Source organism: Leuresthes tenuis, unplaced genomic scaffold, assembly GCF_036924035.1.
Source record: "Leuresthes tenuis unplaced genomic scaffold, fLeuTen1.0.hap1 SCAF_8, whole genome shotgun sequence".
In the NCBI taxonomy this organism is placed as follows: domain Eukaryota; kingdom Metazoa; phylum Chordata; class Actinopteri; order Atheriniformes; family Atherinopsidae; genus Leuresthes; species Leuresthes tenuis.
Window position 1 is genome coordinate 34,934,603 of NW_027325362.1, and position 26,791 is coordinate 34,961,393.

The 26,791-nt window shown below is 42.2% G+C and overlaps 2 protein-coding genes across 2 annotated transcripts in view; one reads left to right on the plus strand and one right to left on the minus strand.

Annotated features, from left to right (window-relative positions):
- The window catches only part of ttc27 (tetratricopeptide repeat domain 27), a 98,127-nt gene that overhangs the window by 62,064 nt on the left and 9,272 nt on the right, over window positions 1-26,791 (minus strand). The window contains exons 2-5 of the mRNA XM_072391570.1: window positions 23,668-23,851; window positions 22,884-23,007; window positions 17,375-17,518; window positions 15,302-15,404 (exon numbers count right to left, since the gene is read on the minus strand). Of these exons, the coding sequence (XP_072247671.1) occupies window positions 15,302-15,404; window positions 17,375-17,518; window positions 22,884-23,007; window positions 23,668-23,851 (555 nt within the window). The remainder of the gene's footprint in view (window positions 1-15,301; window positions 15,405-17,374; window positions 17,519-22,883; window positions 23,008-23,667; window positions 23,852-26,791) is intronic.
- On the plus strand, window positions 774-5,868 carry LOC140313330 (uncharacterized). Its single transcript, XM_072391397.1, has 3 exons — window positions 774-778; window positions 840-1,481; window positions 4,841-5,868. The coding sequence occupies exons 1-3, from the start codon at window positions 774-776 to the stop codon at window positions 5,784-5,786; spliced, it is 1,593 nt and encodes a 530-aa protein (XP_072247498.1). The 3' UTR covers window positions 5,787-5,868.

Consider the following 26,791-nt stretch of genomic DNA (forward strand, 5'->3'; position numbering starts at 1 on the left):
TAACAGAGTTAACAACACAGGTTGACAACTCAAACCAAGAAATCATTCAACTGAATGAAAACAACAACAAGCTTGAACAGGCACTTCAGAGCTGCCAACAGCAGTTGTTTTCAACCCAAGTTCAACTGGAAAAGGTGGACCGAGTACAGAAAGAGTCCCAGCAATCCCTCCAGGTGGTCCTGCAGAGAGTGCAGGATTTAACAGTCAAAGTTCCAGCTTATGATGAACATCTCGATGTTAAGCATTAACAAAGGCAGCCGTTGAAAGAACAGTTAGGCAAAGCTAAAGATGAACAAAACACAGTTCATCAACAGCTGGAACACCTATCAGATAAATCAGAAGGTGTTAAGAGAGGCCTACTTCAGTCCTTTGACACTGGATGGTTTCCCCCGGGGAGACAGGAGGAACCCTTTTCCCGACAAGTAAGGGGCTTACAAGAGCCAGGTTTGAACCCACTCCTGGGATACCACACGACACCCGAGCATATTTGAACGACATTGATTTCTATCTGCGAAGGTTCCCAAATGCATCCGTTCATGACAAATTCTACTTGATTAAGGTTACATCCAGCCGCGAGGTCAGTAGATTCATTGAATGTCAACCTGATTACATACGGAATGACTATCAACTTCTCTGCCAAACTCTTGAACGAGAGTTTTCAGACGAGTTGACCCAGTCTGGCTTAAGCTCTGCTATGATGGTTAAACAGGGAAGGAATGAGCTGCCTCAGCAGTATTATTACCGTCTCCTTAAGGCCTATTTTGGTTTCCGCAATGAGGTAGGAATGGAGGAAGACATGAGAAAACTCTTTTCATTCAAAACCTCCATCTGGATACCAGCTATCACTTAGGCGTTATAGCTAACCCTCACACTGCTACAACTCAGCAGCTACGTGAATGGGCCACTTTAGGTTTCCAGAAACATAGACAGGCCAAACAGCCAGAACACATCACCGCACTGACCCAGAACACAGGTTCTTGGTCCCCGGAGATCGAGGACAGACAAAGTGGCAGACCTCCAGAAGAGGTCCCCCACTGGTCACGATCACAACAGTCCAAGAAAGACTTCAAACCTAACTACTCCAAACCCTCATGGCCCCGCCATGAACCGACTTACTGCCATACTGAATACCACAGTGTTCAGTCAAACTCCCAGAGAGGCATGTCTTTTCAAAACCGACATGACGAGCAGTCTGCTCAAAACCGCAAGTGCCCTTATAGACATCGGTCTCGCTACAAACCATCACGTACTGTATGGTCACAACCATCACCAGATCAGAAGGCAACTGAGATGAACAGGTTCACTGACGAGGACCACACAGAATCTCAGCAATGGTCGAGTGAAATAAGTGCCCTCAGTCAAGATGATAGCGATACCCTGAAAAGTCTTCTGTTAAAAGGGAAGAAAATAACAAAACATGAGAACACTGCTGTGGCCAACTATGCTAACAGAGACTTAGAAATGCTAGCCTGTTCCTGGAGGTAGGACCATACACTCCAACCAACAGTCTAGTAGCACTAAGCAACAAACCTTTAACCATAGCTATCTTCTTAAAGGAAGCAAAGAAGCTTACACTCAAAATATTATTGACACAATCTTGATACCAGCGACGGCTTTGCTTTGCGGTAAGACGTATTGCATCACTTCCTGTTGCTTTGTGTGTGCACTGTGACAGTTCTCGCTCTTCTTGAACTACTAATAATCACCTTATTTCTCCCTATAATTTACACATCTTGCATAGTTAACTCTATCCCATACTTGTTATATTCTAACGCTCACTCTTACAGATCTTTAGTTTTTATTTTTCACTTTTTAGCGGTGTGTCTGGTTCTCTAGCTTAGCATGGCTACCAGTTCTCTTCCTCTATCTCCTGCTTTCACCTGCTCCGTGTGTCAGATGTTTAGTTACTCCTCTGCCTCCTTTAGTGGTAATGGTACATGTAACAAATGTAGTCTTTTTGTAGTTTTGGAGGCAAGGCTTTCTGAATTGGAAGCTCGGCTCTGCACTGTTGAAAACCACCCGATAGCGAGCCAGGCCCCTTTAGTCAGTGCGGAGCCACCTAGCGTAGCTAGCTCTGTTAGTCGTCCCCGAGCAGATCCCGAGCAGCCGGGACTTAAGAGTGGCTGGGTGACTGTCAGGAAGAGGAGTCATAGTCCTAAAGTCAAGCCCGTGGTTCACCATCAACCTGTCCACGTTTCTAATAGATTTTCCCCACTCAGCGACACACCCGCTGAGGACAAAACCCTGGTAATTGGCAGCTCTATAGTCAGAAACGTGGCATTAGCGACACCAGCGACACCAGCGACCATAGTCAAATGCATTCCAGGGGCCAGAGCGGGCGACATAGAATCCTATTTAAAACTGCTGGCTAAGGATAAACGTAAATACGGTAAAATAGTTATTCACGTCGGCGGTAATGACACCCAGTTACGCCAATCGGAGGTCACTAAAATTAATGTTGCATCGGTGTGTAATTTTGCTAAAACAATGTCGGACTCCGTAGTTTTCTCTGGACCCCTGCCAAATCTGACCAGTGATGACATGTTTAGCCGCATGTCCTCCTTCAATCGCTGGTTGTCTAGATGGTGTCCAGCAAACAACGTGGGCTACATAGATAATTGGCAATCTTTCTGGAGAAAACCTGGTCTGGTGAGGAGAGACGGCATCCATCCCACTTTGGAAGGAGCGGCTCTCATTTCTAGAAATATGGACAAATTTATTAGTCATCCAAAAACATGACAACCCAGGGTTGAGACCAGGATGCAGAGTTGTAGTCTTACACACTTCTCTGCGGCTTCCCACCTGATGCTGCCCCCCCTCAATCAAAAAACACAAAAGGAGCAAATCCTCTTGTGCAAAAAAAATTTAAACAAAAACTTTAACTGAACAAAAACATCAAACTATTAAATGTGGTTTGCTGAATATTAGATTTCTCCCTTTGAAGTCTCTGTTAGTGAATGATTTGATCTGTGATCATCATATTGATATATTTTGTCTTACAGAAACCTGGCTGCAGCAGGAGGATCATGTTAGCATTAATGAATCAACTCCCTCTGACTATTTAAATGTTCATGTTCCTCCAACCACAGGCAGAGGAGGAGGAGTGGCAGCTATCTTCAGATCAGGGTTACTAATCAGTCCTAGACCCAAGATTAGTTTTAGCTCTTTTGAATCTCTGATTCTCAGTTTTTCCCAAAGTGGAAATCACAAAAACCTCTTGTGTTCATTGTTGTGTATCGTACACCTGGCCCTTATTCTGAGTTTCTGTCTGAATTCTCAGAGTTTTTATCCCAGTTAGTGCTGAGTACAGATAAAGTCATTGTAGTGGGTGACTTTAATATTCATGTAGATGTTGAAAATGACAGCCTAAATATTAACTTTAATTCTATATTAGACTCTATTGGATTTAGTCAAAGTGTTCACAGACCTACTCACTGCCTTAATCATACCCTTGACCTTGTGCTGACTTATGGCATTGAGAGTGAACAGTTAACAGTGTTCCCTCATAACCCTGTCTTGTCTGACCATTTTTTAATAACTTTTGAATTTACATTACTTGACTACACGGTTTCTGAGAAGAATTCTACATATAGAAGGTGTCTGTCAGAGAATGCTGTAACCAGATTTAAAGAGTTGATTTCATCATCCTTTTCTTCACTGCCATGTGCAGATATGACAGAGGACGGCTACCTAAACTTTACTCCAGTAGAACTTGACTCTCTTGTTGACAGCACTACAGCTTCAATGCGTACAACACTGGACAATGTTGCCCCTCTGAAAAGGAAGGTAATCAGTCAGAAGAGGTTGGCTCCTTGGTATAATTCACAGCTGCTTTAAAGCAGAGTGCAAGAAAGCTGGAGAGACAGTGGCGTTCCTCGAATTTAGAAGAGTCTCAATTAGTCTGGAAAGATAGTTTAATAACGTATAAGAAAGCACTTCGTAAAGCTAGAACCGCTTATTATTCATTATTGATAGAAGAGAATAAGAATAATCCCAGGTTTCTTTTCAGCACTGTTGCCAGGCTGACAAAGAGTCCGAGCTCTGTTGAGCCATGTATTCCTTTAACTCTCAGCAGTGATGATTTCATGAGATTCTTCATCAATAAAATTGTTTCTATCAGAGAGAAGATTAATGGAATCCATCCCATTATTATCACTGATGTATCATCAAGTAGAGCAGCTTTAGAAGTATCTTTCGAACCTGAATTGTATTTAGACAGCTTCTGTCCAGTTGATCTCTCTGAGCTAACAACAGCAATAGTCTCTTCTAAACCATCAACTTGTATGTTAGACCCAATCCCAACCAGACTGTTCAAGGAGGTTTTCCCCTTAATTGACACTTCCATATTGGATTTGATCAATCGGTCTTTGTTGATAGGATATGTACCTCAGACTTTTAAGGTTGCTGTAATTAAACCTTTACTTAAAAAACCTACTCTTGATTCAGAAGTGTTGGCTAATTATCGACCTATATCCAATCTCCCTTTTTTGTCCAAAGTTCTTGAAAAAATAGTTGCAGTTCAACTTTGTGATCATTTACATAGAAATAATCTGTTTGAAGAGTTTCAGTCAGGATTCAGAGTACATCATAGCACAGAAACAGCACTGGTGAAAGTTACCAATGATCTCCTCTTAGCCTCTGATAGCGGACTTGTTTCTGTGCTTGTCCTGTTGGATCTCAGTGCTGCATTTGATACGATCGATCACAGCATTCTGTTACAGAGACTTGAACATGTTATTGGGATTAAAGGAACTGCATTAGGCTGGTTTAAGTCATATTTATCTGATAGATTCCAGTTTGTTCTTGTAAATGAAGAATCTTCCTCACACGTTGGAGTAAGTCATGGAGTTCCTCAGGGTTCTGTGCTTGGACCGATTCTTTTTACTTTATACATGCTTCCATTAGGTAACATTATCAGACAGCATGGCATAAATTTCCATTGTTATGCTGATGATACTCAGCTGTACTTATCTATGAAACCAGATGAAACCTACAGGTTGGTCAGACTACAAGCCTGTCTTAAAGACATAAAGACCTGGATGACTCAGAACTGTCTGCTTTTAAATTCAGACAAAACTGAAGTTGTTCTCTTTGGACCTGAGCGCTTCAGGGAGAAATTGTCTAGTTATATAGTTACTCTAGATGGTATTTCCTTGGCTTCTAGTTCTACAGTGAGGAACCTTGGAGTTATTTTTGACCAGAATTTATCATTTGACGCACATATAAAACTGGTTTCTAGGACTGCCTTCTTTCACCTTTGTAATATTGCTAAAATCAGGAACATCCTGTCTCAGGGTGATGCAGAGAAACTAGTCCATGCATTTGTTACTTCAAGATTGGACTACTGTAATTCCTTATTATTGGGCTGTCCCACATATTCTCTGAAAAGCCTCCAGCTGATCCAAAATGCTGCAGCCAGAGTTCTGATGAGAACTAACAGGAGAGATCATGTTTCTCCAGTTTTAGCTTCTCTTCATTGGCTCCCTGTTAAATTCAGAATAGAATTTAAGATTCTTCTTCTCACATATAAAGTTCTTAATGACCGAGCTCCATCATATCTTAAAGATTTAATTGTAAGATATTTTCCTAACAGAGCACTTCGCTCCCAAACTGCAGGTTTACTTGTTGTTCCCAGAGTTTCTAAAAGTAGAATGGGAGGTAGAGCCTTCAGTTATCAGGCCCCTCTCTTGTGGAATAAGCTGCCAGTAAATGTCCGGGAAGCAGACACCCTTTCCACTTTTAAGATTAGCCTTAAAACTTTCCTTTCTGATAAAGCTTATAGTTAGGGATGGCTCAGGTAATCCTGAAACATCCCATAGTTAAGCTGCTATAGGCTTAGACTGCTGGGGGACCTCATCTGTCACACCTTTCCTCACTTTGCTCTCTTTTTCCCCTGTTTAATTTCAAAATTGATTTTATGTACATGTGACATTATTGTGATTATTAACCTATGTTTCCCTGTTCCAACAGATATCCTTTGAATGGCGTTATGGTGTTTTTCCCCCCTCTTTTCCCTCTTTTCTGTCTTCTCAAACCCCAGCTGGTGGAGGCGGATGGCCACCCTTCCTGAGTCTGGTTCTGCCAGAGGTTTCTTCCTGTTAAAAGGGAGTCGTTCCTTTCCACAGTTGCCACAGGCACGCTCAGGACGGGAGATTGGACTGAAGACACGTTTCGGTGCAATCTGTTGGTTTCCTCAGCTAGGATATTAATTTTTTGAATTGGCTCTATATGAATTAATTGGATTACGATTACAATTAATTGAATTCCAATTGGCTTGAATTGGACTATATTACTTAAGTGCCTTGAGATGACAATTGTTGTAATCTGGCGCTATATAAATAAAATTGAATTGAATTGAATTGATAAAACTACTCTGTAGTATCAGGATGCCTCACAATTGGATCAAGAACACCTCAGTGTTCAAAATTGCAATGTTCAGTCCATCATCATCTGGTATCACATTCAGACTTACCTTATTTCACCCATGTGACAGCTAGAAATGGGGGAAACTGGTCTACTTTGGAATGAAAAGCAAATTAGTGCTGAAAGACTGACAACGGCTTCCACCATGGATTTCTTTTTCTGTTAGGATGTCACTCGTTACTGCTGTAAAGTGGAGTTCTGTTCAGGACCACCACCACGATAAGTATGTTACACATTACTGTCCGTGCAAGGTCCTGCAAATATGCTCACACTCAGGTAGTAAACATGCTCATATCCTAACTATCGACAATACCACATCCTAAATCGAGACTCTAGCAATGAGTAAACCTCTCCCCTAACGTTGCTTTTTCTTTCTCAGAAGAAATTTTCATATTTTTTCCTAGGATGTTTCCATTTGAAATTATTTAGGCTTAGAAACCTTTACTTATGAACATTATCTTTAGATATTAGACATTCTTCACATAGGTGAACTATCTTAACCAGGTGTAGTTTATAACCTTTTTGCCTTATAGCCTTCGTAGTGCCAGAATTGTATTAAGCTGTCTCGAGACACCCACTGTAGCCCTCTTGAAAGTTCCAGCTACCATCCGACCCGGACACACTGGAGTTCTTCACCTTCTATTCGGAGCTGCCACGAGTCCAGATCCGATTTGAATGGGGGATATGTAGCGAACTCAAGTGTGGAATTTAATACAAACTTAAGACTTTAAATGACTGCAATATTCTTTTGTGGGGACGGTCAGTGTGGAAATACCAGATGGGGGATTCTACCTCAAAGAAGAGAAATTTACAACCACCTTTGCCCACGAAAGCATTTTGGGGGAGTTTTCTCAGCGCCTCTTTCCACAGACCTGTCCCATAAATTTAGGTAAATGCATTAATAGCTTAGTGCTAACTAAACGGAACAAACAACGGACCCTCGCAGGAGGAGTATTGGGGAAAACCAGAACAGGACCCTTCCGACCCTATATGGTTCAAAGTAAACAATGGTGACAGTTTGCCCTGACTCTGGCTCAAGCCAGAGACAGTCGCAGCATGGACCTCTCAAAAGGATCTCACCCAAAATCACTTTTTAACTGAACCTTGAAACTGTATTAAATGTGCTTTATATCTTTGTACAAGTTCTTTCATGTTCTCAGTGATATCACAAGCTGCATTTTAATACCTTTTTCATGATCGTACGTGGAACGATACGTAAGATATTATTATTTTGGAAAATGACTAATCAGCTTATGGAGCCACATTGCCCCCGAGTGGTTCGTAGTACTGAATAGTTAAACTCAAAACTAAGTCAACAACTGGCATATGACATGTGACATTTATATGAAATAATGCAAGTGTTAACCAATGCTTCAGCTGTTTCTTATTGTATTCTGTGTTTAACACAGGAAAATAACATTGTTTGGTTCGTTATTCATACGTCATAAGTTTACAGATATCCATCTGAATTTTGAGACTCATAACCATCATGTTATGTTATGTTATGTTGTTTTTGATGTCTTTATATCCTAAGTCTATGCTATATCTTTACCCTTTATATCTTAACAAGTTATGGTGTTTTTAGAATTCTCTGAACAAATGTTCAGGAGGAATGCAGGAGTCAAGTTGCTTTGAGGCACGCTCGTTGCAGGTCGCCTTACAAAATACGCCCAGGCAGACGTCACAACAGTTTCAGGCATACCATTGGCTGAAAGTGTAGCGTAGGCCTACGTCATGCCCCGCCTCGGCAAATCAAACTCCGGAAACCGCGAGGAAAAGTCAGAATATTGACAGAATATTGGGAGAGAATATTGAAGGTCCAGATCAGTAGAGAAGATGAAGAGCAGAGAGTTCTAATTGATGGAATGAGAGTCTGGCAGAGAGTCTTTGGAAATGGCAGGAGAGGAAGATGAGATGGAAGAAGAAGGTCCGAACAAAGACAGAAAGGGAAGAATGTAGTAGAAAGATACATTTTGCGTTTTTGTTCATCCGTCATCCTGTCTCCTCTCTATAGCACGTTTTAAACTCTGCTGCTGCAGCTTCCTCACCGATTTTTGATCACCAAAAGGAGCCAGCGTTAAGCTTGTCAACCTTTTTGTCAGTCTTTGGTGAATTTAAGTTCACCTCATCAGAGTTGGTCAGCAACCAAAACCAACTCGACCCTTGGACAGTTTTATCATTATTTGCGGTGAATTCCGACACACCACCCCGTTCGTCTTCCGAGCTACCAGAAGGAAGCCATTCTCCGGCGCAGGAAAGCGACCGGTCCAGTCCCACCACAACGAAGGCCGCGAGACACGGAACCGAGAGAGACCCAGTTGGACCCGCTGGCGATTACCTGTGGTTCGGAGCTGACCTAACCGTAAGATCTGCCCTGTTCTTACATTTCAGACGGTATACGGTGGGTGTCGAGAGAATTTGCTGTTAAAAGGATAAATTAATCCAAGTTGATAGCCTCTAAATTCAAATAGTCACAAAGCTTGACTACTTGAATTATTCCGGTATCCATCCATCCCCTCCCCTTAGTTCTTTTCAATTCACTAAGTGTTTCTTATATAATCATCCATATTCAAAGCATTTCTGCTGTTGTCTTAAGGTTCATGTCTTTGGTCATATCATTTTTAATAAATGGTTCATAGATATACATATATAAAATCAATCGGTTTTTGTGTATGTGTTCTTTACGTATGTGTGAGTCCAACAAAACGAGAATTCACGAGTAGCGACTATATGAGACTGGAATTTATTAGTTATTAATTAATAATTGATTATTAATTTAACATACCAGAATCGTAAGATTCTGTATTTTTCCTTCTATTGAAGGTGGTGCCCTAAAACGAGGTAAAATAAGGCTTATTCAGATAGTGAGAACTTTTGGATAAATCCTTATATCTTATCACATCACGCTACGTGTGTCCGCTATAAATATATATTGTTGGTGCTTTGTGTGCCGGCGATATATAATTTGGCTACACTGCGTACGTATGAAGCAGCATGTGCACGTCTGTCTGTCACCGTCTGTCAAATGCTGTTGTGCGTTAACACACACGTGCGTTCACAGATTCTGATGCTTCCGTGACCGGAAGTTGATCTTCACAGTGCACACCACTCCGCGTACATGTTTATGTTTATGCATTTAGCAGATGCTTTTATCCAAAGTGACTTACAAATGAAAATATAACAAGCTATATAAAAAGCTAACAAACTACATAGAAGGAACCTACTAGTCCGACTCTGTCAGAGGTGACAGAAAAATAAAGTGCAGAGATAGAGGAGTTAGGGAAGTACACGGTAAGTTCTAGGACAGGAGATGCTCTCTGAAGAGTTGGGTTTTCATGAGTTTCTTGAAGATAGACAGGGACTTCCCTGTTCTGGTAGCGCTCGGTAGGTCATTCCACACGTGAAAAGAGTTTGGATTGTCTTAGGCGTGGTGTAGGCACTGCTAAACAACAATCCTGCGACGACCGGAAGGACTGAGTTGTGACATAAGCCTTTGCAAGAGCATTCAAGTAGATGGGAGCTATTCCATTAAGCACTTTGTAGCTAACATCAGGGACTTGAATTTGATGCGGGCAGCTAAGGGTAGCCAGTGGAGTTCAATGAACAGAGGGGTGACGTGTGTTCTTTTAGGCTGATCGAAGACCAGACGCGCCGCCGCGTTCTGGACCATCTGCAGAGGTTTCACAGCACAGGCTGGGAGACCAGTAATGCAATGCAAAGCAGCATAAATGAGCAGCTGAGGTAACGTGATCTTTGAAGGTTAGTTGGTCATCAATCATGACACCCAAGTTTCTAGCTGCCTTTGATGGAGCAAGAGATAGGGATTCAGTTTGGATGCAGATGCTGTGTTGTATGGTTGGTTTGGCTGGGAAGACAAGTAGTTCAGTTTTTGGGAGGTTAAGTTGGAGGTGATGGGCTTTCATCTATGTTGATATGTCAGAGAGACAGTCTGAGATCCGTGCTGAGACCGTGTGGTCGTCAGGTGGGAATGACAGATAGAGCTGGGTATCATCAGCATAACATAGGTATGAGAAGCCATGTGATCGGATGATCTGTCCCAGTGAGGTGGTGTATATGGCAAAGAGAAGAGGTCCCAGTACTGAGCCTTGGGGGACCCCTGTGGCAAGGTGGTGCGCTGCAGAAGTGTGACCAAGCCAGGATACTTTGAAGGACCGACCAGTGAGGTATGATTCAAACCAGGAGTGTGCTCTCCCTGTGATGCCCATGCCAGAGAGTATGGACAGAAGGATACTGTGGTTGACAGTATCAAATGCAGATGATAAGTCGAGCAGGATAAGTACAGAGGACTTAGCTGTCGCTCTGGTTTACTTTAAGGCTTCTGTCACAGCCAACAGGGCCGTTTCGGTGGAGTGTCCAGTTTTAAATCCAGATTGGTTTGGATCAAGGAGGTTGTTATGTGAGAGGTAATCAGTGACCTACTTAAAGACCGCCCTTTCAATAGTTTTAGATGAAACGGGAGGATAGAGACCGGGCAATAATTCTCCACATGAGTTGGAGGGAGGGAAGGTTTCTTGAGCAGCGGTGTAACCTGAGCTTGCTTCAATATGGTAGGAAATGTGCCCGATGTCACTGAAGCATTAATTCACATGCGCAACAGTTACAGTAGGAGAAATGGATTGGAAAAGATTAGTGGGAACGGGTCCAACGGGCATGCAGTAGGACGGCTACATGTAAGAAGTTTAGACACACTGCTCTGAGCGAGAGGGGGGAATGAGGAAAATGATGCAGTAGGACTTCTGCATGCAGATTTTGTGGTACATGGTTCAGTAAACTGTTTGCTTAAAGCTGCCACTTTGTCAGTAAAAAATTATGCAAAGGTGTCTGCTGTTAGATTGGTAGCAGGTGCCGGATGATTAAGTAGAGTTTTGAAGGTGGAATAAAGTTTCCAGCTGTCAGTAGTACTATGAATCTTGTTGATGTAGAAAGACTTTTTTGCATCAGTAACACTGGATGCGAATGATGACAGTAGCACCTGGAGTTTAGCGAGATCTGCAGGATCTTTTGACTTGTGCCATTTCCTTTCGGCAGCTCTGAGATTGGTGCGCAACACTCATGAGTATCATTAAGCCGGGGTGAGACTGGGAGGCTCAGGCGGGTTTGGTGGATAGAGGACACAGACTATCCAGAGATAACCTCAGTGTAGAGCAAAGGGACTATGTGGCACCATTAACCTGAAGGGAGGAGAATGTGCTGGAGGCTGGAAGAGCGGAGGCAACAACGGAGGAGAAGCGGGTGGGCGACAGTTTGCGGCGATTGTGGTGGAAGGAAACCATCGGAGTAGAGGCAGATGGTCTTCTCGGGAGACTCACTCTGAACTGAATGAAATAGTGGTCAGAAAATGCAGAGGTGTGACAGACAGGGCCTCTGTGGCACAGTTTCTTGTGAAAATGAGATCTAGCACTTTGCCAGCTTTATGGGTCGGAGGTTGTAGCTCAAACGAGTGCATTAGTATCAGAAAATCAGAAGAGTTAGGTCTGTCAAGGTGGATGTTCATGTCACCAAGGACCATAATGGGACAGTCATGCTCCGGGATAGACGAGAGCAAGGTGTCTAGTTCATCTAGAAAGTCGCCGAGTTCTCCTGGTGGGCGATATACGACAATCATAAATTTTGACCGGTGCAGTTACCAAGATGGCGTGGTATTCAAAGGTATTGTATTTAGCATTAGGTAGCGGTTGGTTGTATTTCCATTTGTTGGAAATGAGCATGCCTGTTCCACCACCTCTCCCAGATGTACGAGAGGTGTGGGAGAATGAGTGGTTGGTTGAAAGTGCAGCCGGGGTAGCTGTGTTTTCAGGTTTAATCCAGGTTTCAGTGAGAGCCAGGATGTCAAGAGACAGGTGGTTGGCATAAGCCATAATGAAATCTGCTTTGTTTACCGCCGATTGGCAATTCCACAACCCCACAGACAAGGGCGTGTCACAGAGTGAAGTGGGCTTTAGAGAGCGGAGGTTGTTAAGGTTACGGTGGCGTTTGGTTGTGTGAAACCTTCTATGCGAGCTGGAGACAACAGGAATGGGATTGAGGCACATTTTAAAGCAGGTGGTGAGGCCAGAGCGACATGGATGAGGCAAGTAGGACAGGTTTGCCTTGTTCAGTGGTCTTGCTCGGTGGACACATGCACGTAGACACGCTAGTTTTTACCCAAGAATGTCCTTACAGGAGAATGGCTGACGCTTCAGGCATCACCCCTTATTTTATGTTGTGCGCACAATTGGACACAGCCATTCATGTGTTGGCTAATTGCACTAGGCTAATTGCACTTGTGTTAACCAACAAGTGTTTTCAAAGAGGGGAGCGTAAATGAACCTAGTTGTTCTGCTCCATTTTCATCCTGCAGATGAAGGTGAAATGGATCCAATACGAGATCCAGACGTCCTGATTCATTTGTTCACCGAGGACAGAGAAAGAGTTCTGTATCTGTTATTTAGCTTTCCACACCTCCGCAGGTTATCAGTTCACTGAGAACTGCTGGGACTGCTGGAGAGGTGTGTTAGGTTTGTGCACCTGAATAGAACTAAGTAGTAGTACCTTTTTCTTTTCAAATTCTTGTCGCCTCAACGGTAAAGACGCAGTGGCCGGAGCTGGACCAGAGAACCAGATCTGAAAGCAAGTTGGTGTTTGCGATTTCAGATGGGACAGTGAGCTTTTGGTGTAGGTCAACACACATTTTCAAGTCCCTTGCAGTAGTAGGCCTGCGTAATAAGGGGAGGGCTTAGTCTGCTGTTTCTCTCCTTCTCGGATAAATTGTGTTATCTGTGGCTGAGTGTTCAGAGGAGTGGTTTTGGTTGATGTTCTTTTGTCTTCAAGTGCGGCAGCCAAGCACCTTAAAATTTGATTGTGGCGCCAAGTGTATCTACCTTGTGCATCTAGCTTATCTTACAACCCACCAGGATGTGTTTGAGGCTTGCTGGAGCTGCACAGAGGTAGAGCTGGAGATTGGTTGGAGAGGGCAGAACAGCAGAGGTGGCTCTGATGATTAAGCTTATTCTGTTTGCTTCCATGCTCAACAGGTCACTCCATTTGATCTTATGTTGTTCCACTCCATCCCACTTCATCCAGCGGACTTGCTTGTCTTGCGGGACTGCTCTGGCACACCTGGCTGCTTTCTCCTGGTGTCGCACTTTCTCCACCACTTCCTTGGGTGAAGCCCTGTGCCAATTGGTGAGTGCTGTACCCAACCCAAGTCTTTCTCTGCCATGCTGGACATTATCCACAATGTCTTGGTATCTGAGAAGAGTCATTGCTTCCTCCATCGCTGTGGCAGCATTCCATTTCCTCCCAGTCCTATAGTTGGTGAAGCACCTCTTAAAATGGGATCTCTGGACTCTTTGAGCGTCATACCTCGTCTTGTTTTGGCACATTTGTACTCCTCCACAGGGCGTGATAATGGTAGGTAGAGGGCTCTAGTCCTGTACAGCCTTGCGCTGCTAAGACATCTTGGTAAACGGAGCCATTTCCTAACCTGTGTGCTCACCAGCCTCTCCAATCTTTTAGGCTTGGACAGCGAAATCTAGTAGATGGTGAGTGGCCACATTAGGCTTTTTAAATGTTAGTGGATGCATCTGAAAATAGTTAACTGCTACAACTGGCCTTTTTTTCTTTTACTTTTTTGCCTTTTCATCAGAATATTCCTTTTGAATGTTCCCTTGTAAAATTATAAGCAAATGAATAAATAGTTGTTGTTTTTTAAATCAATCGCCAATATTTGGAGATATTCATAGGAGTCTGTTTTCCATCAAACAATTCCCTAAGCTATGCTAGTCTTGAAGGACAAATTGATTCTTCCGAAACCTTTTAACGGCTACCAGATAAATTAAAAAGAAGCTTGTGAGTTTGTCACGCTCTGTGTAATTCAACTAGTCTTTGAATGCTTTAAAGAATTAGACACAACCAAATAAATAAAATAAAGCAAGTACTGACAATTAAAGCTGTTCAACCCCTAATGAACACTGTGATTGAAAAGAATTGAGGAAATTAAGCTGTCATCACTTTATCTACTGAGCACCAAACAAATGCAAAAAAAAAAAAGCCAGACATAATTGCAGCACCTCCACAAAGTGGTGTAGCACAGGGGGAAAACCCATTTGCATGTGCTTCACAGCTTCCACCACACCGCTCTTCTAACGGCATTGGTAAGATTGTGTGGTAGACTGCGTCGCTGGAATATGGATCAGACTGTTTTGTATCCAGAACATATTGCTCTCTCTCTCTGCACACCCTGTTAACTGCCAAGTAAAAGAATGCACCACAACAAATCAACTCTCTGCACTCAAACAATAAACTCTAGCAACCAGAACACCAAAATGTGGAAAAGGATAATTACACAAATATCTCAAATATGTCCTCTGGTAAGACTCCTGCTGGGACATCAACAGCAGAAAAGAGAAAGTACTTTTTTTTTTTTAAAATTCAAATACTGAGGCCGAAATTAGTCTTTGAACAAATTTATCACTGTGATCCAAATCTACAGAATAATTCTCCTTCAACAATTCCAGGCATTGTTCCCACAGCTGATCATGTGCACATACATAAACAGGGTAGACGTGGGGCAAAAGAAAAACACAATTTAAACATGACAATTCTGTTCATCTATCTCCTGATTCTCTGTACCCTCTGTATACTGTAGAAAGTTATTTGGGGATGAAGCCCATCCCAACTGACTTCAGATGAGAAGCACACTGATTACGTCACCATCTTGCAAACATATACAAAAAAAAAAAAGAGTAACTACAGAGAGCAGGAGGAGACTGCTCACTGAAATGAGTGTCAGCCTGCTGAAGTTCCATTCAGAGTGACTTGGCTGTGTGTGCATAGCTGCTCAAAACTGAAGAAAAACTCGTTTGTGTCTACAAACCTTTGTCCATACTGCATTGGGCCAAACTCAGAAGCTGTGGAGATCGGGCCTCCAGGATTTGCTGGTGCAGGTTGATGTAACGAAGGGTCCACCAGGGCAGCAGCTGCATATCAAAGTGAAAATTAGAAAAAAAAAAAATTCTCTTATTGGAATTGTACTTCTGGTTTGAATCAAATGAAAGCTTCAATCAAATAATGGTCTGGATATACAACCACAAAACCACCTTTGATTGTCAGGCATTCAACACAGATCCAATAAAGTTGGGATGCTGTGTAAAATAGAAATAACTGAATTCAATGATTTGCAAAACTCAAATGAATATTTTATTCACAACAGAACACACATAAAAGTGAGACGTTTCACTACTTTTCTTGAATTTGATGTCAGCAACACGCTTTAAAAAAAAAATGAATGAAATGAAAGGCTGGAAATGTAAGTGGTGCTAAAAACAAACAGCTGGCGGCACATGTTACAGCCAGTTATGTTATTGGCAACATGTCAGTAACGTGGTTGGGTATGAAAGGAGTGGAGTAATTTCAGAATAACGTTTGTCAATGTCATTTGCAAAAACTTGAATATTCTACCATCTACAGTATTCTCATCAAAAGACTCCGAATCCGAGATTCGACTATCCGACGGATCCTCCTCTCCAGTACCCCCGAATAGACCTTACCAGAGAGGCTGAGGAGTGTGATCCCCCTGTAGTTGGTACACACCCTCGTTGGAACACACTACCTATCAGATCTGCCAGTCCAGAGACACTGTCCCCGATGTCCACGTGATGCTGCAGAGGCGTGTCAGCCAAGACAGCCCTACAACATGCAGAGCGCCTTGAGAAACTCAGGACGGGCCTCATCCACCCCTGGGGCCTTGCCACCGAGGAGCTTTTTGACCACCTCAGCAACCTCAGCCCCAGATATGGGAGGCCCCGTCTCCGAGCTCTCCGACTCTGCTTCCTCCAAACGTGTGTTGGTAGGATTGAGGAGGTCCTCAGAGTATTCCCCCCACCGACTCACAACGTCCCGGGGTGCTCTGGGAGTATTGAGTGCCGGACCCCTTGATAGGAGCCGTTCGGTCTCTGTGTCAGAGTTTGGTCCGCATTGCCGGCAGTAAGTCGGACGTGTTACCGGTGAGGGTTGGACTCTGTCAGGGCTGCCCTTTGTCACCGATTCTGTTCATAATTTTTATGGACAGAATTTCTAGGCGCAGCCAGGGCATTGAGGGGGTCTGATTTGGCGACCTCAGAAATGGGGTCTCTGCTTTTTGCCGATGATGTGGTTCTGTTAGCATCGTCAGGTCATGACCTTCAGCTCTCACTGGAGCGATTCGCAGCCGAGTGTGAAGTGGCTGGGATGAGAATCAGCACCTCCAAATCCGAGACCATGGTCCTCAGCCAGGTAAAGGTGGAATGCTCTCTCCAGGTCGGGAATGAAATCCTTCCCCAAGTGGAGGAGTTCAAATATCTCGGGGTCTTGTTCACGAGTGAGGGACGAATGGAGGGTGAGATTGACGGGCGGATCAGTGCGGCGTCAGCAGTGTTGCGGGCTCTGCACCGACCCATCGTTGTGAAGAAGGAGCTGAGCCAGAAGGCGAAATTGTGATCGAAGACAAAAGTGTACCCTTCGTCATGATGATGATGTTAAGCACACTAGCAAATCCACCAAGAAAAGTTTAAAAAAGATTAAACATAAGATTAAGGAATTGCTAAGCAAAAGATAACATCTGAATCCTATGGCACGTTCACAGATGTACAGCATTTAGTCAAATATCAACTATATATCTTACAACTTATAGAATAATATGCAGCCCTTTCTGTAAATCTGTTATATGAAGAGTTTGTTCACTGTGAAATGCAAAGTCAGAAGATCTAACCCAGTTCAGCTGCAATAACCCATTTCATTACCCTAGATAGGTTTATAAAATCTTTCACACCCACACTGTAAATTGATGAATTAGGTTTTCAAAACAGATAAGAACAACACATGGTAGTAGTTGCATCAGTGCATTTGAATTCTGGTTGGATCCTCTCTTCAATTCAATGTAATCATAAAGGGGAGGTAAAGACAGATGTACCTGGAGGCTTTCCATCTTGGTAGAGCACTTGGTGAGAATTACCCTGGCCAACAGGAGCAGGAAGGGGTTGATTACCAGGCTATAGACAGATTCCCCATCCAGGAGCAGACTGGAGTTGATGGCCTCAACCAAAGTCTGGGGTTTCTAGTCAAGGGAATTAGAGACATTTATAGAGAAAAATGACTGAAAGAAATTAAGATCTGGAATGTAATTTTCATTCTCAAATTAAACTGAAAAAATATACACGTTGGATATAGCTTAGGAAAAAAATAAGGTTTTGTTTCTAATAGCGTACAGATCACCAAGCATTTGTAAAGAAAAAAAACAAAAACAATTCTATAATATTTTTTTCCTTTTTCTTACAATGTGATATTTCATAAACTGACTCAATGCTGCTGAGGAACAGTGCAGGTGCATTTAAAAAACATCCAACATAAATGTGCTACCACTCTTACATAGGAGCCTAGGAGCAAATGCTTTTCACTTTCATACCAACATTCTCACCTTGCAATGCAAACATTTCCTATTAATACACTGACTGCTGTACAATAGCTTAGCGTCCATTCATCAACTGTGAGGTTGCTTATCCAGACGGCTGTAACTCAGGAGGAAGAGCAGTCGCCCACCAATCGGAAGGTCGGTGGTTCGACTCTGGCTTCCCCAGGATAATTGTCGAAGCGTCCTTGGGCAAGACACTGAACCCAGTATATCATTGGGGGTATGAATGTGTGTGAATGCTTAGAAAGCACGTAGTTATATCCTAAGACATGCTGTATGAGTGTGTGTCTGAGTGGGGTGAATGCGGCATGTAGTGCTTTGAGTGGTCAGCTAGACTAGAAAAGCGCTATACAAGTACAAGTATATACAAGTTTACCATTTACCATTTACCAGACATGAATCGTAAAACAGAATTGCCATAACTTCCAGTAGCATCTGTTCCCCCATAGAAATCCTTCAGCTACACTGAGGGATCCCAGTGTTCCCAGGCCAAACGGGATGTAATGTGAAATCCTTCCTTCCTGTTTCAGTTTAGACTATTTGTGATTGTGAGGTTATATGTGTACTGAGCATAGATTGTTTCAGCTGCTTGTATTCTTGATCCCACTGTTTCTGTGGTCTCACACACAAGAAGCAGGAGGTAGTGATGGGATACTCGATTCCTTTTACTGACTCAAGTTTGTACGAGTCACTCACTAAAGTGAATCAGGTTTTCGAGGCACTTGAATCAGTCACCCAGAGTGTGCGCCATGGAATGTACAAACAAATTCCAAACCACTCCAGTCCCCAAAGCATTGTGAAAAAGATTTTAAAAAATAAAAATAAATCAAGAAGTCTCCCAGGCATTTATTTTTCTTTCTTTCTCTCTAAATAAATGCAAATAACCCAAACAGCCAATAAATTAACATTCAGTGCGAAACAGTGAAAATTATAATAAAATGTATGAAAATGTGCATAAATAGAACATTTAAATAACCTAAACAGTTGCACAAAAATCATGATATTCTAACATTCAACAGTGCACCATTAAAATAAAATAATTATGTACAGAATGAATGAACTCTCGCATCCTTCAAAATGAAGCCGAGAGGGAGAGAGAGCGAGTGAGCTGTGAACCGCTCGGGTATGAATCATGAGTCCTGAACCTGCAGAGAAGAGAGTTGGCGAGTTTCTCGCGTAAGGGAAGGGCTCTTCGAGCACCGAGCTCGGAGCACCGATGGTTTTAACTTAAATACCTATCAGTAAGGCACAAACAGGTGGCGTAAATGCTTTTTTCCCCGAACAGTGCCTGTAACACCGATGGTTATAACTTAAATACCTATCAGTAACGCACAAACAGGTGGCGTAAATCTCAAATAGATCGCCTTTAATTTAAAAGCTGCATCATATGCATTTCTTTGTTTTCCATGTTGAGGGTGAGTACAAATGACCGATTTAAAATAATTTAGCAGTGTAAGTGTTTTTGATTTATCGTACAGTTTCATTGGACCACTGTGAACTATTTGTTCATTTTATTGGTCTAATATTACGAGGCAAAATGTTTTTGGTCGCATGAAAAAAAAATAAGAAAAAGAAAAAAAACTTATATTACCTGCACCGTATTATAAGCCGCGGTGGTCAAAGCCTGGGGAAAAGTAGCGGTTTATAGTCCAGAATTTACGGTATTTATTTGTTGATCACACTATGAGTGTTTGTGTGGGATTATAATCCCTGGGCGATATGGTTATCTAGATTTGTGTGGTGTCCACATAAGTGTGGTAAGAACATTTTTCTGCTTTGTATAATCAGAGTGGGAGCACATAAATACTGAACAAAAGAGGCCCCAGAACTGAACCCTAAGCAACTCCACATGCCAGTCTTTTTTTTTTTTTTTTTTTTTTTTTTTTAAATCAGATGTAGGATTACCTATCGACAAAAAGTAGTCTCTGTACTTTAAGTGAGATTTCTACCAGTTTCGTGCTGTGACAGAAAGTCTCACCTAGTTTTCCAGACTGCAGAGCAATATGTTGTGGTTGACTATATTAAATGTAGCACTGACATCCAGTAACACCAAGACAGAATTGTTAACATTAGTCATGTTTCTTACTTAAACAGGAGCAGTCTCAGTGCTGCGGTGAGGACGGAGCCCCGATTCAGAGAATTAGTTCAGCTGTTTCTATGATTTTACCTAGAAACGGAATGTTTGACAGCGACCTACAATTATTCATTACTGAGGGGTCCAAATCATTATTTTTTAACAGAGTCTTGATGAGTGGGGTTCTTAAAACCTCCTGATAAATATCAGAAAGATGTATTTACAATATTCAGGAGACCTGGAGTTAAGCTACCTGTGACATTTTGAAAAACTGACAGCAAGTTGAGGGTCTCTGTTGTATTTTAATGTTTTCAAAGGTCATATTGGTTGATTTGATCATTATATTCATTATATTTCAATTTGACTTTTGCAGCAAGTGGGACATTGCATTTCCAGAAGCTCCAATAGAGGCACTGATAGCTTGTCTAATGTTCAAGATCTTGTTAGTTAATAATAATAAAACATTTCATTTTAAAAAAGCACCTTTCTTAACACTTAATGACACTTTACAACACATTAAAACACAATAAATAAAATAACACAAGTTCAAAAGAACAATGAGGCTAGAGGGAGAATGCAGCTTGGAACAGATGGGTTTTGACTTCTGATTTGAAGAGGGCTAATGAGTCAATGTTGCAGATGTCTGGTGGGAGTGACATCCAGAGTTGGGGAGCAGAGCGACTGAAAGCTCTGCTCCATGGTGCTGAGACGGGCAGAGGGCACAGAGAGGTGGAGGGAGGAGGAAGACCTCAGGGAGCGAGAGGGGATGACAATGCAGAGGAGATCAGACAGATATTGGGGGGCGAGGTTGTAGATGGCCTTGAATGTAAAGAGAAGGGTTTTAAAAATAATTCTGAATTTGACCGGGAGCCAGTGAAGCTGCTGGAGAACGGGGGTGATACGGTGAAAGGAGGGGGTTCTGGTAATGATGCGGGCTGCAGAATTTTGGATCAGTTGAAACTTATGAAGGTATTTGTGAGGGACACCGAAAAGGAGTGAGTTACAATAATCGATGGACCAGGACAGCAGTGGTGTGAGGAGTGAGAGAGGGGTGGAGACGAATAAGGTTACGCAAATGGAAATAAGCAGACCGGCTAATGTTATTGATGTGGGAGTGGAAAGAAAGTGTGCTGTCGAGGATGACACCCAGACTCTAAACCTGGGGAGAGGGGGACACTGTGGAGCTGTCTATGGTGAGGGAGAACCTGTCAACTTGGGATAGGGTGGATTTGGTGCCAACTAAAAGGAGGTCAGTTTTATCACTGCTGAGTTTAAGGAAGTTTGAGGTGAACCAGGATTTAATCTCAGAGAGTGGCGTCAGGTTTACTGGACAGATAGAGATGGGTGTCACTCCCAGTTAAAAAGGCAGCCAAGTCATTGCAGGCTTCGGAAGACAGAAATTCAGAGGCTACTGGCATTGGTGGATTTGTTAATCTGTTAACAGTAGCAAACAATGAGCGTGCATTGTTACTGTTCTTAGTGATCGTTTCAATGGGGAAAAAAAAAGGACCGTCTTGTATTTCTCAATCCAGAGACCCGGCAATTCAATCAATTTCCCGGCACATTTACAATGTAATGTAATGCAATGCAGATGTACACAGCGCCCCCTACCGAACAAGATGGGTAGCTCAGTCAGCAGGTAGCTGAGGAAGAGCCGACGTCACTCTGCTGCGCCGCTCAGATTGCGTTTTCCTTTTTGAATCATAGGCAGTACTTTGTGGGCAGACCATGATAACGAAAAAGCAATAATGTGCAGTCTTGAAGAAGAAAATGGAAGGATTGATTACTAATTTTATTTATGAGTCCAATAATGCAGCCAATTTCTTAAAATGAAAAAGCATTTCTGCAAATGCATTTTAATTTTCAAATTTGACATTTCAAATTGAATTTTGGTATCTATTTGCTGTGGCATATTTTGAAAATTAAATCTCAAATGTCTATTTCTTTTTCATTTTAAGTAAGTGAAAGATTGAGCACTCTTGAAGAAGAAAATTAAAATGCAAATAGAATGATTGATTACTAATTTAATTTGAGTCAAATAATGCAGCCACATTCTAAAAATGAAAAAGCCTTTCTGCAAATGCATTTTAATTTGAACTATGGTTACGATTCGCTTCCATAGTCATATATACCATTTCATTGTTTACAAGTGCAGTGTCGTTGCCAACTACTCCACCTTACCCACCAGTACCGTACCCAGTGCTTTTAAAGTATCACATAGGTAAGCAGGGCTTCCACATCCCTGCAGCTATATTAAATTGGTTAAAATGATAGTGATGGAAGGTTTGAACAGTGCTGCTGTTTATTTAAAATTGTGAACTGTGAGACGCCTCTGAATGGCTCATCATATCTCAAATTAACTCACCACTGCTATGAGTGTGTCTGTTGACATGACTGCAGCAGTTTAAACTGCCGTGTTGTAAGTGATTTTGAATTCTGTCTTTTCTTGTAGAAAAGCTCCCAGAGGGTAATTCACATCACATCGGCACATCCGGATGAATGGAAAGCAGAGCATCTGTGAGAGAGGCTTCAATGTGAGCCAAAGAAACCCATCTCACTTTGATTGTCAAGATTACTGAACTAAGTGGTTTACTACTATAATCTTAAAAAACAGCCAGCAGCAACCTTGGTTATAGTTCTGTGAGCTGTTAGCTGAGCTGCTGCTTAAGGCTCATCTAAAAAATATTCCAGGTGATGATCTCATAAGATAATTAGGACAGATTAAGATTTCCTTCATTAAACTTTTGATTGAGTGTAATGATCCAATTCAACTGCAATATTCTCTTGTTTAAATAGTGATCTGATTGGGCCAGTACATTATTCTCCATGTTTATTGTAAGAGGAAAACACGGGCATAATTCTGAATAAAATCACAAGAGGGCCTCAAAATCTGAGTTGTTTTAGCTTTAATACATGACACAAAAGTTGGAGACATACCTGAGAGGACAGGAGGGCCGGAGGCAGCAAGTCAAAGATGTGAAAAGAGAGCGGCGGGCCAGTCCAGTTACTCTGGGCAAACATGTGGAGGCAGGAGACAGCCAGGGCCAGCAACACGAGCTCCCTGCAGCAGAAGAGATGATGAACACTGGAGTTACAGCACAGAAACGCTGCAGAGAAGTCACATCTTAATATACCAAAATATTTCCTGGCTTGACAAAGTCTTACCATTTACAGGTAACTGCAGGTCTTTCTACCTGCCACATTTAGAGGATATAAAATCACACTGGCATGCTTTAGTGCATTTCAATTAGGGTGGGAAAGTCAGGGTGATGGAAGAGAGGAGAAATGGACCTTGTCATGATGAGGGTAGAGCAGGAAAGAGGAAAGAAAGAAGCTCTGCTGTCCTTATTAGAAATGAATAATTCTTGACAAAAGCAAGAGACCACGGTTTACAGTTTAGCATTTGTCTCGATACAGTGTAGACTTTACAAATTCACCATATCAGTAGAGTAAGTTAGCATGCTTTTGCATTGCTTTGACAAAAAAAAAAAAAAAAGCATTTTATCACCACCTTTTTTGCAGAATTCATGAATACTTTTAAAGAGATGACAGATTAAAGTGCGCTCCAGATAACTCAAAGTATACCCTTATCCAAACACAAATAATAATGACTCCAGCAGAATCATGATCATTTTCTGTACATCTCAGAGGCTTCATAGGAGAGTTGCTTTAATGCTGTAATTTCAGCTGAGGAATCTTTACTGTCCAATAGTGACCTTACCTGTTGGTCTGATTATCATGGGTGCCATCAGTGAGATACAGTAGGAGCCGTCTCTCGAGATAGGCCTCAATGTCCTCATCTTCATTATAGCTGCCATCTCCTGTGAGCAGATATGTCACCTGTGGGCTCAGCAGAACTGCCTCAAAGTCTCCATCCAACAAAGACTGCAGTAGGCAGCCCGCCTCTGAAAGAACATGGAAAAAATAATAATCAAAAACGAGACAGGTTCCAAAGTGTTCTTGCATAAAGACAACATTCTGAAATAATGTACAATGTATTTTAAAGTAGAACAGTGTTACAGCCCACACATAGCTGCACAGCCGTACTTGGGCCCCTCTGTGTTAGGTAGGAACACAGGTGAAACACACTCCACAGCATTGTGGAACGTATCACCCCAACTGTCACCCCTCAGCTGATTCTGTGATGCTGGCTTGATATGTGTTGGCACATGCAAATGCAGGCCTCTGTCTGCATGTGTGAACTCTCAAAGAGACAAAAGCAGCAGATGTACAAGGATGTCATTGTGCTGATAAGTCGCAGCCAAATCATAAAAGATATTAGCAAACATCTGATGAGTACACTATATGGCCAAAAGTATTCCCTCACCCATCCAAATAATTAAATTCAGGTGTTCCAGTCACTTCCATGGCCACAGGTGTATAAATTGAAGCACCTCGACATGCAGACTGCTTCTACAAACATCTGTGAAAGAAATGGTCGCTCTCAGGAGCTCAGTGAATTCCAGCATGGTACCGTGATAGGAAGCCACCTGTGCAACAAGTCCAGTCGTGAAATTTCCTCGCTGCTAAATATTCCACAGTCAGCTGTCAGTGGTGTTACAACAAAGTGGAAGCGGTTGGGAACGACAGCAGCTCAGTCATGAAGACCGCTGCAGACCTCCAACCTTCATGTGGCCTTCAGATTAGCTGAAGAACAGTGTGTAGAGAGCTTCATGGAATGGGTTTCCATGGCCGAGCAGCGGCATCCAAGCCATACATCACCAAGTGCAATGCAAAGTGTCGGATGCAGTGGTGTAAAGCACGCCGCCAGGACAACGGTACTTGCATTGTGCCAAGTATAAAGTTTGGTGGAGGGGGGGGTTATGGTGTGGGGTTGTTCTTCAGGACCTGGGCTTGGCCCCTTAGTTCCAGTGAAATAAACTCTGAATGCTTCACATATAAGAGATTTTGGACAATTTCAGGCTCCCAACTTTGTGGAAACAGTTTGGGGATGGCCCCTTCCTGTTCCAACATGGCTGCACACCAGTGTACAAAGCAAGGTCCATAAAGACATGGATGAGCCAGTTTGGTGTGGAAGAACCTGACTGTCCTGACCTCAGCCTGATAGAACACCTTTGGGATGAATTAGAGCAGAGACTGAGAGTCAGGCCTTCTGTCCAACATCAGTGTCTGACCTCACAAATGGAAGAATGGTCAAAAATTCCCAGAAACACACTCCTAAACCTTGTGGAAAACTTATCCAGAAGAGTTGAAGCTGTTATAGCTGCAAAGGGTGGACCGACGTCATATTAAACCCTATGGATTAAGAATGAGATGTTACTGAAGTTCATATGCGAGTAAAGGCAGATGAGACAATACTAGTACTACGAGGCAATATTGTGTATCTCTTAGAAATAATGATGAGTCGATAACCACCCAAAATGTTCTTTAGTCTGCAGGACTTTAACCACCAAAGCCACATACCAAGCCATCACACAACAATCTTGCTTTAACAATTTTGAGGCGACACAGTCTGGATAAGGACACTGCATGATTTGATTATTTGTTTGAATGTTTCCACAATAAAAGTAGCATTTTGAGTCAAGTTGAATACATCACAACTGTTATGTCTCCAACAAGCTAAACAAAAGACACAGCAAACTTAAGGAAAGTATCAGCTGTATTGGCATTGTGTGAGGATTACTACAAGAAAAAGAAGGGTTCCAGAGAAGGAATTTCAGCCCTAAAAATGGCCCTGGTACTTTTAAGATTAATGGAATGTTCTGGGTGGGGCTTGCAATGCTGAATATTTTTGATTGGTCGAGCATTCCCATCATTTTAGTTCTCCTTCTCTTCAGTCAACTGAGAAGACACAGTGTGTACTAGAAGTTGCAGTGTTCATGTAAACTCTAGAATTAATGAGTCTTCGAAAAGTGAGAAGAAAATCATGAATTTTAACAATAACACTCATGTGATCATATATACTAAACCTTAAATAATACTTCCAAGAATCTGGGGTTAAGACAACTGAAGTACACCTCTTGTTTTGACTGCTGTGTGACCCGCACAGCAGCGGGGGATTGACGGGGTGCACACGTCAAAAGGACTTAATCTGCCTGAACTACCCTGTGTAAGCTGAGGACGACTATATTTGGACTGATGAAAAAAGTTGATTTATAGAAGGATAAGGGCAGCTGGAGGGCCAACCAGAAATAACTGTATTACCCGGGCACTAAGCTTAGCAAATGCGTCTTTTATTTGAGGAGGGAAACTGGCTTGGCTCATTAGCACTGATTGCTTTGTGTTCCCTGGTGGAGATAAAAAAAGAGAGAAGTAAATGTCATAAGCTGTATAACAAAGTCTGGAAAAGTTGAGAGAGAGTGCCATGTATCCCCTGCAAAACCACATCTTTTTGTCTAAAAGGACCATTCAGTCCATCCCCAGACAGTTGTGCATGTCTAGATGTCAGATTCTTGCCATTTTTAGGGATTGAGCTTTGGTCAATAGCAAAGTAAAGCTTTTAAAGCCATTGTACTACACACTAAAACAGAGATTTGGACTAAAAACTCAGATGTTTATGATGAATAATTTAATTGTTTGTCAAAGGAAACCAAACTCAAATCATCCCCCTACAAACATTTGTCAGTAAGTCTGTTTTATTCTAGCTAAGCAAAAGTGACAAATGGCAGTTTCATATTTGCATCACCACTGTCAGCAACTCCAATTTAACACAATGTAGAAAACTACACTTTTAGTATTTAACATGTAATTCCAGTAAAGGGTCAAATGTGTAAATGTACTGTAGGACGACCAGGAGCAAAACACAAAAAATAAAACCTGTGCCAGGTAAACATCTAACCAAACTCAGACTCATCAGTCTGGCTCTGTAACTTGCTGATAACTAT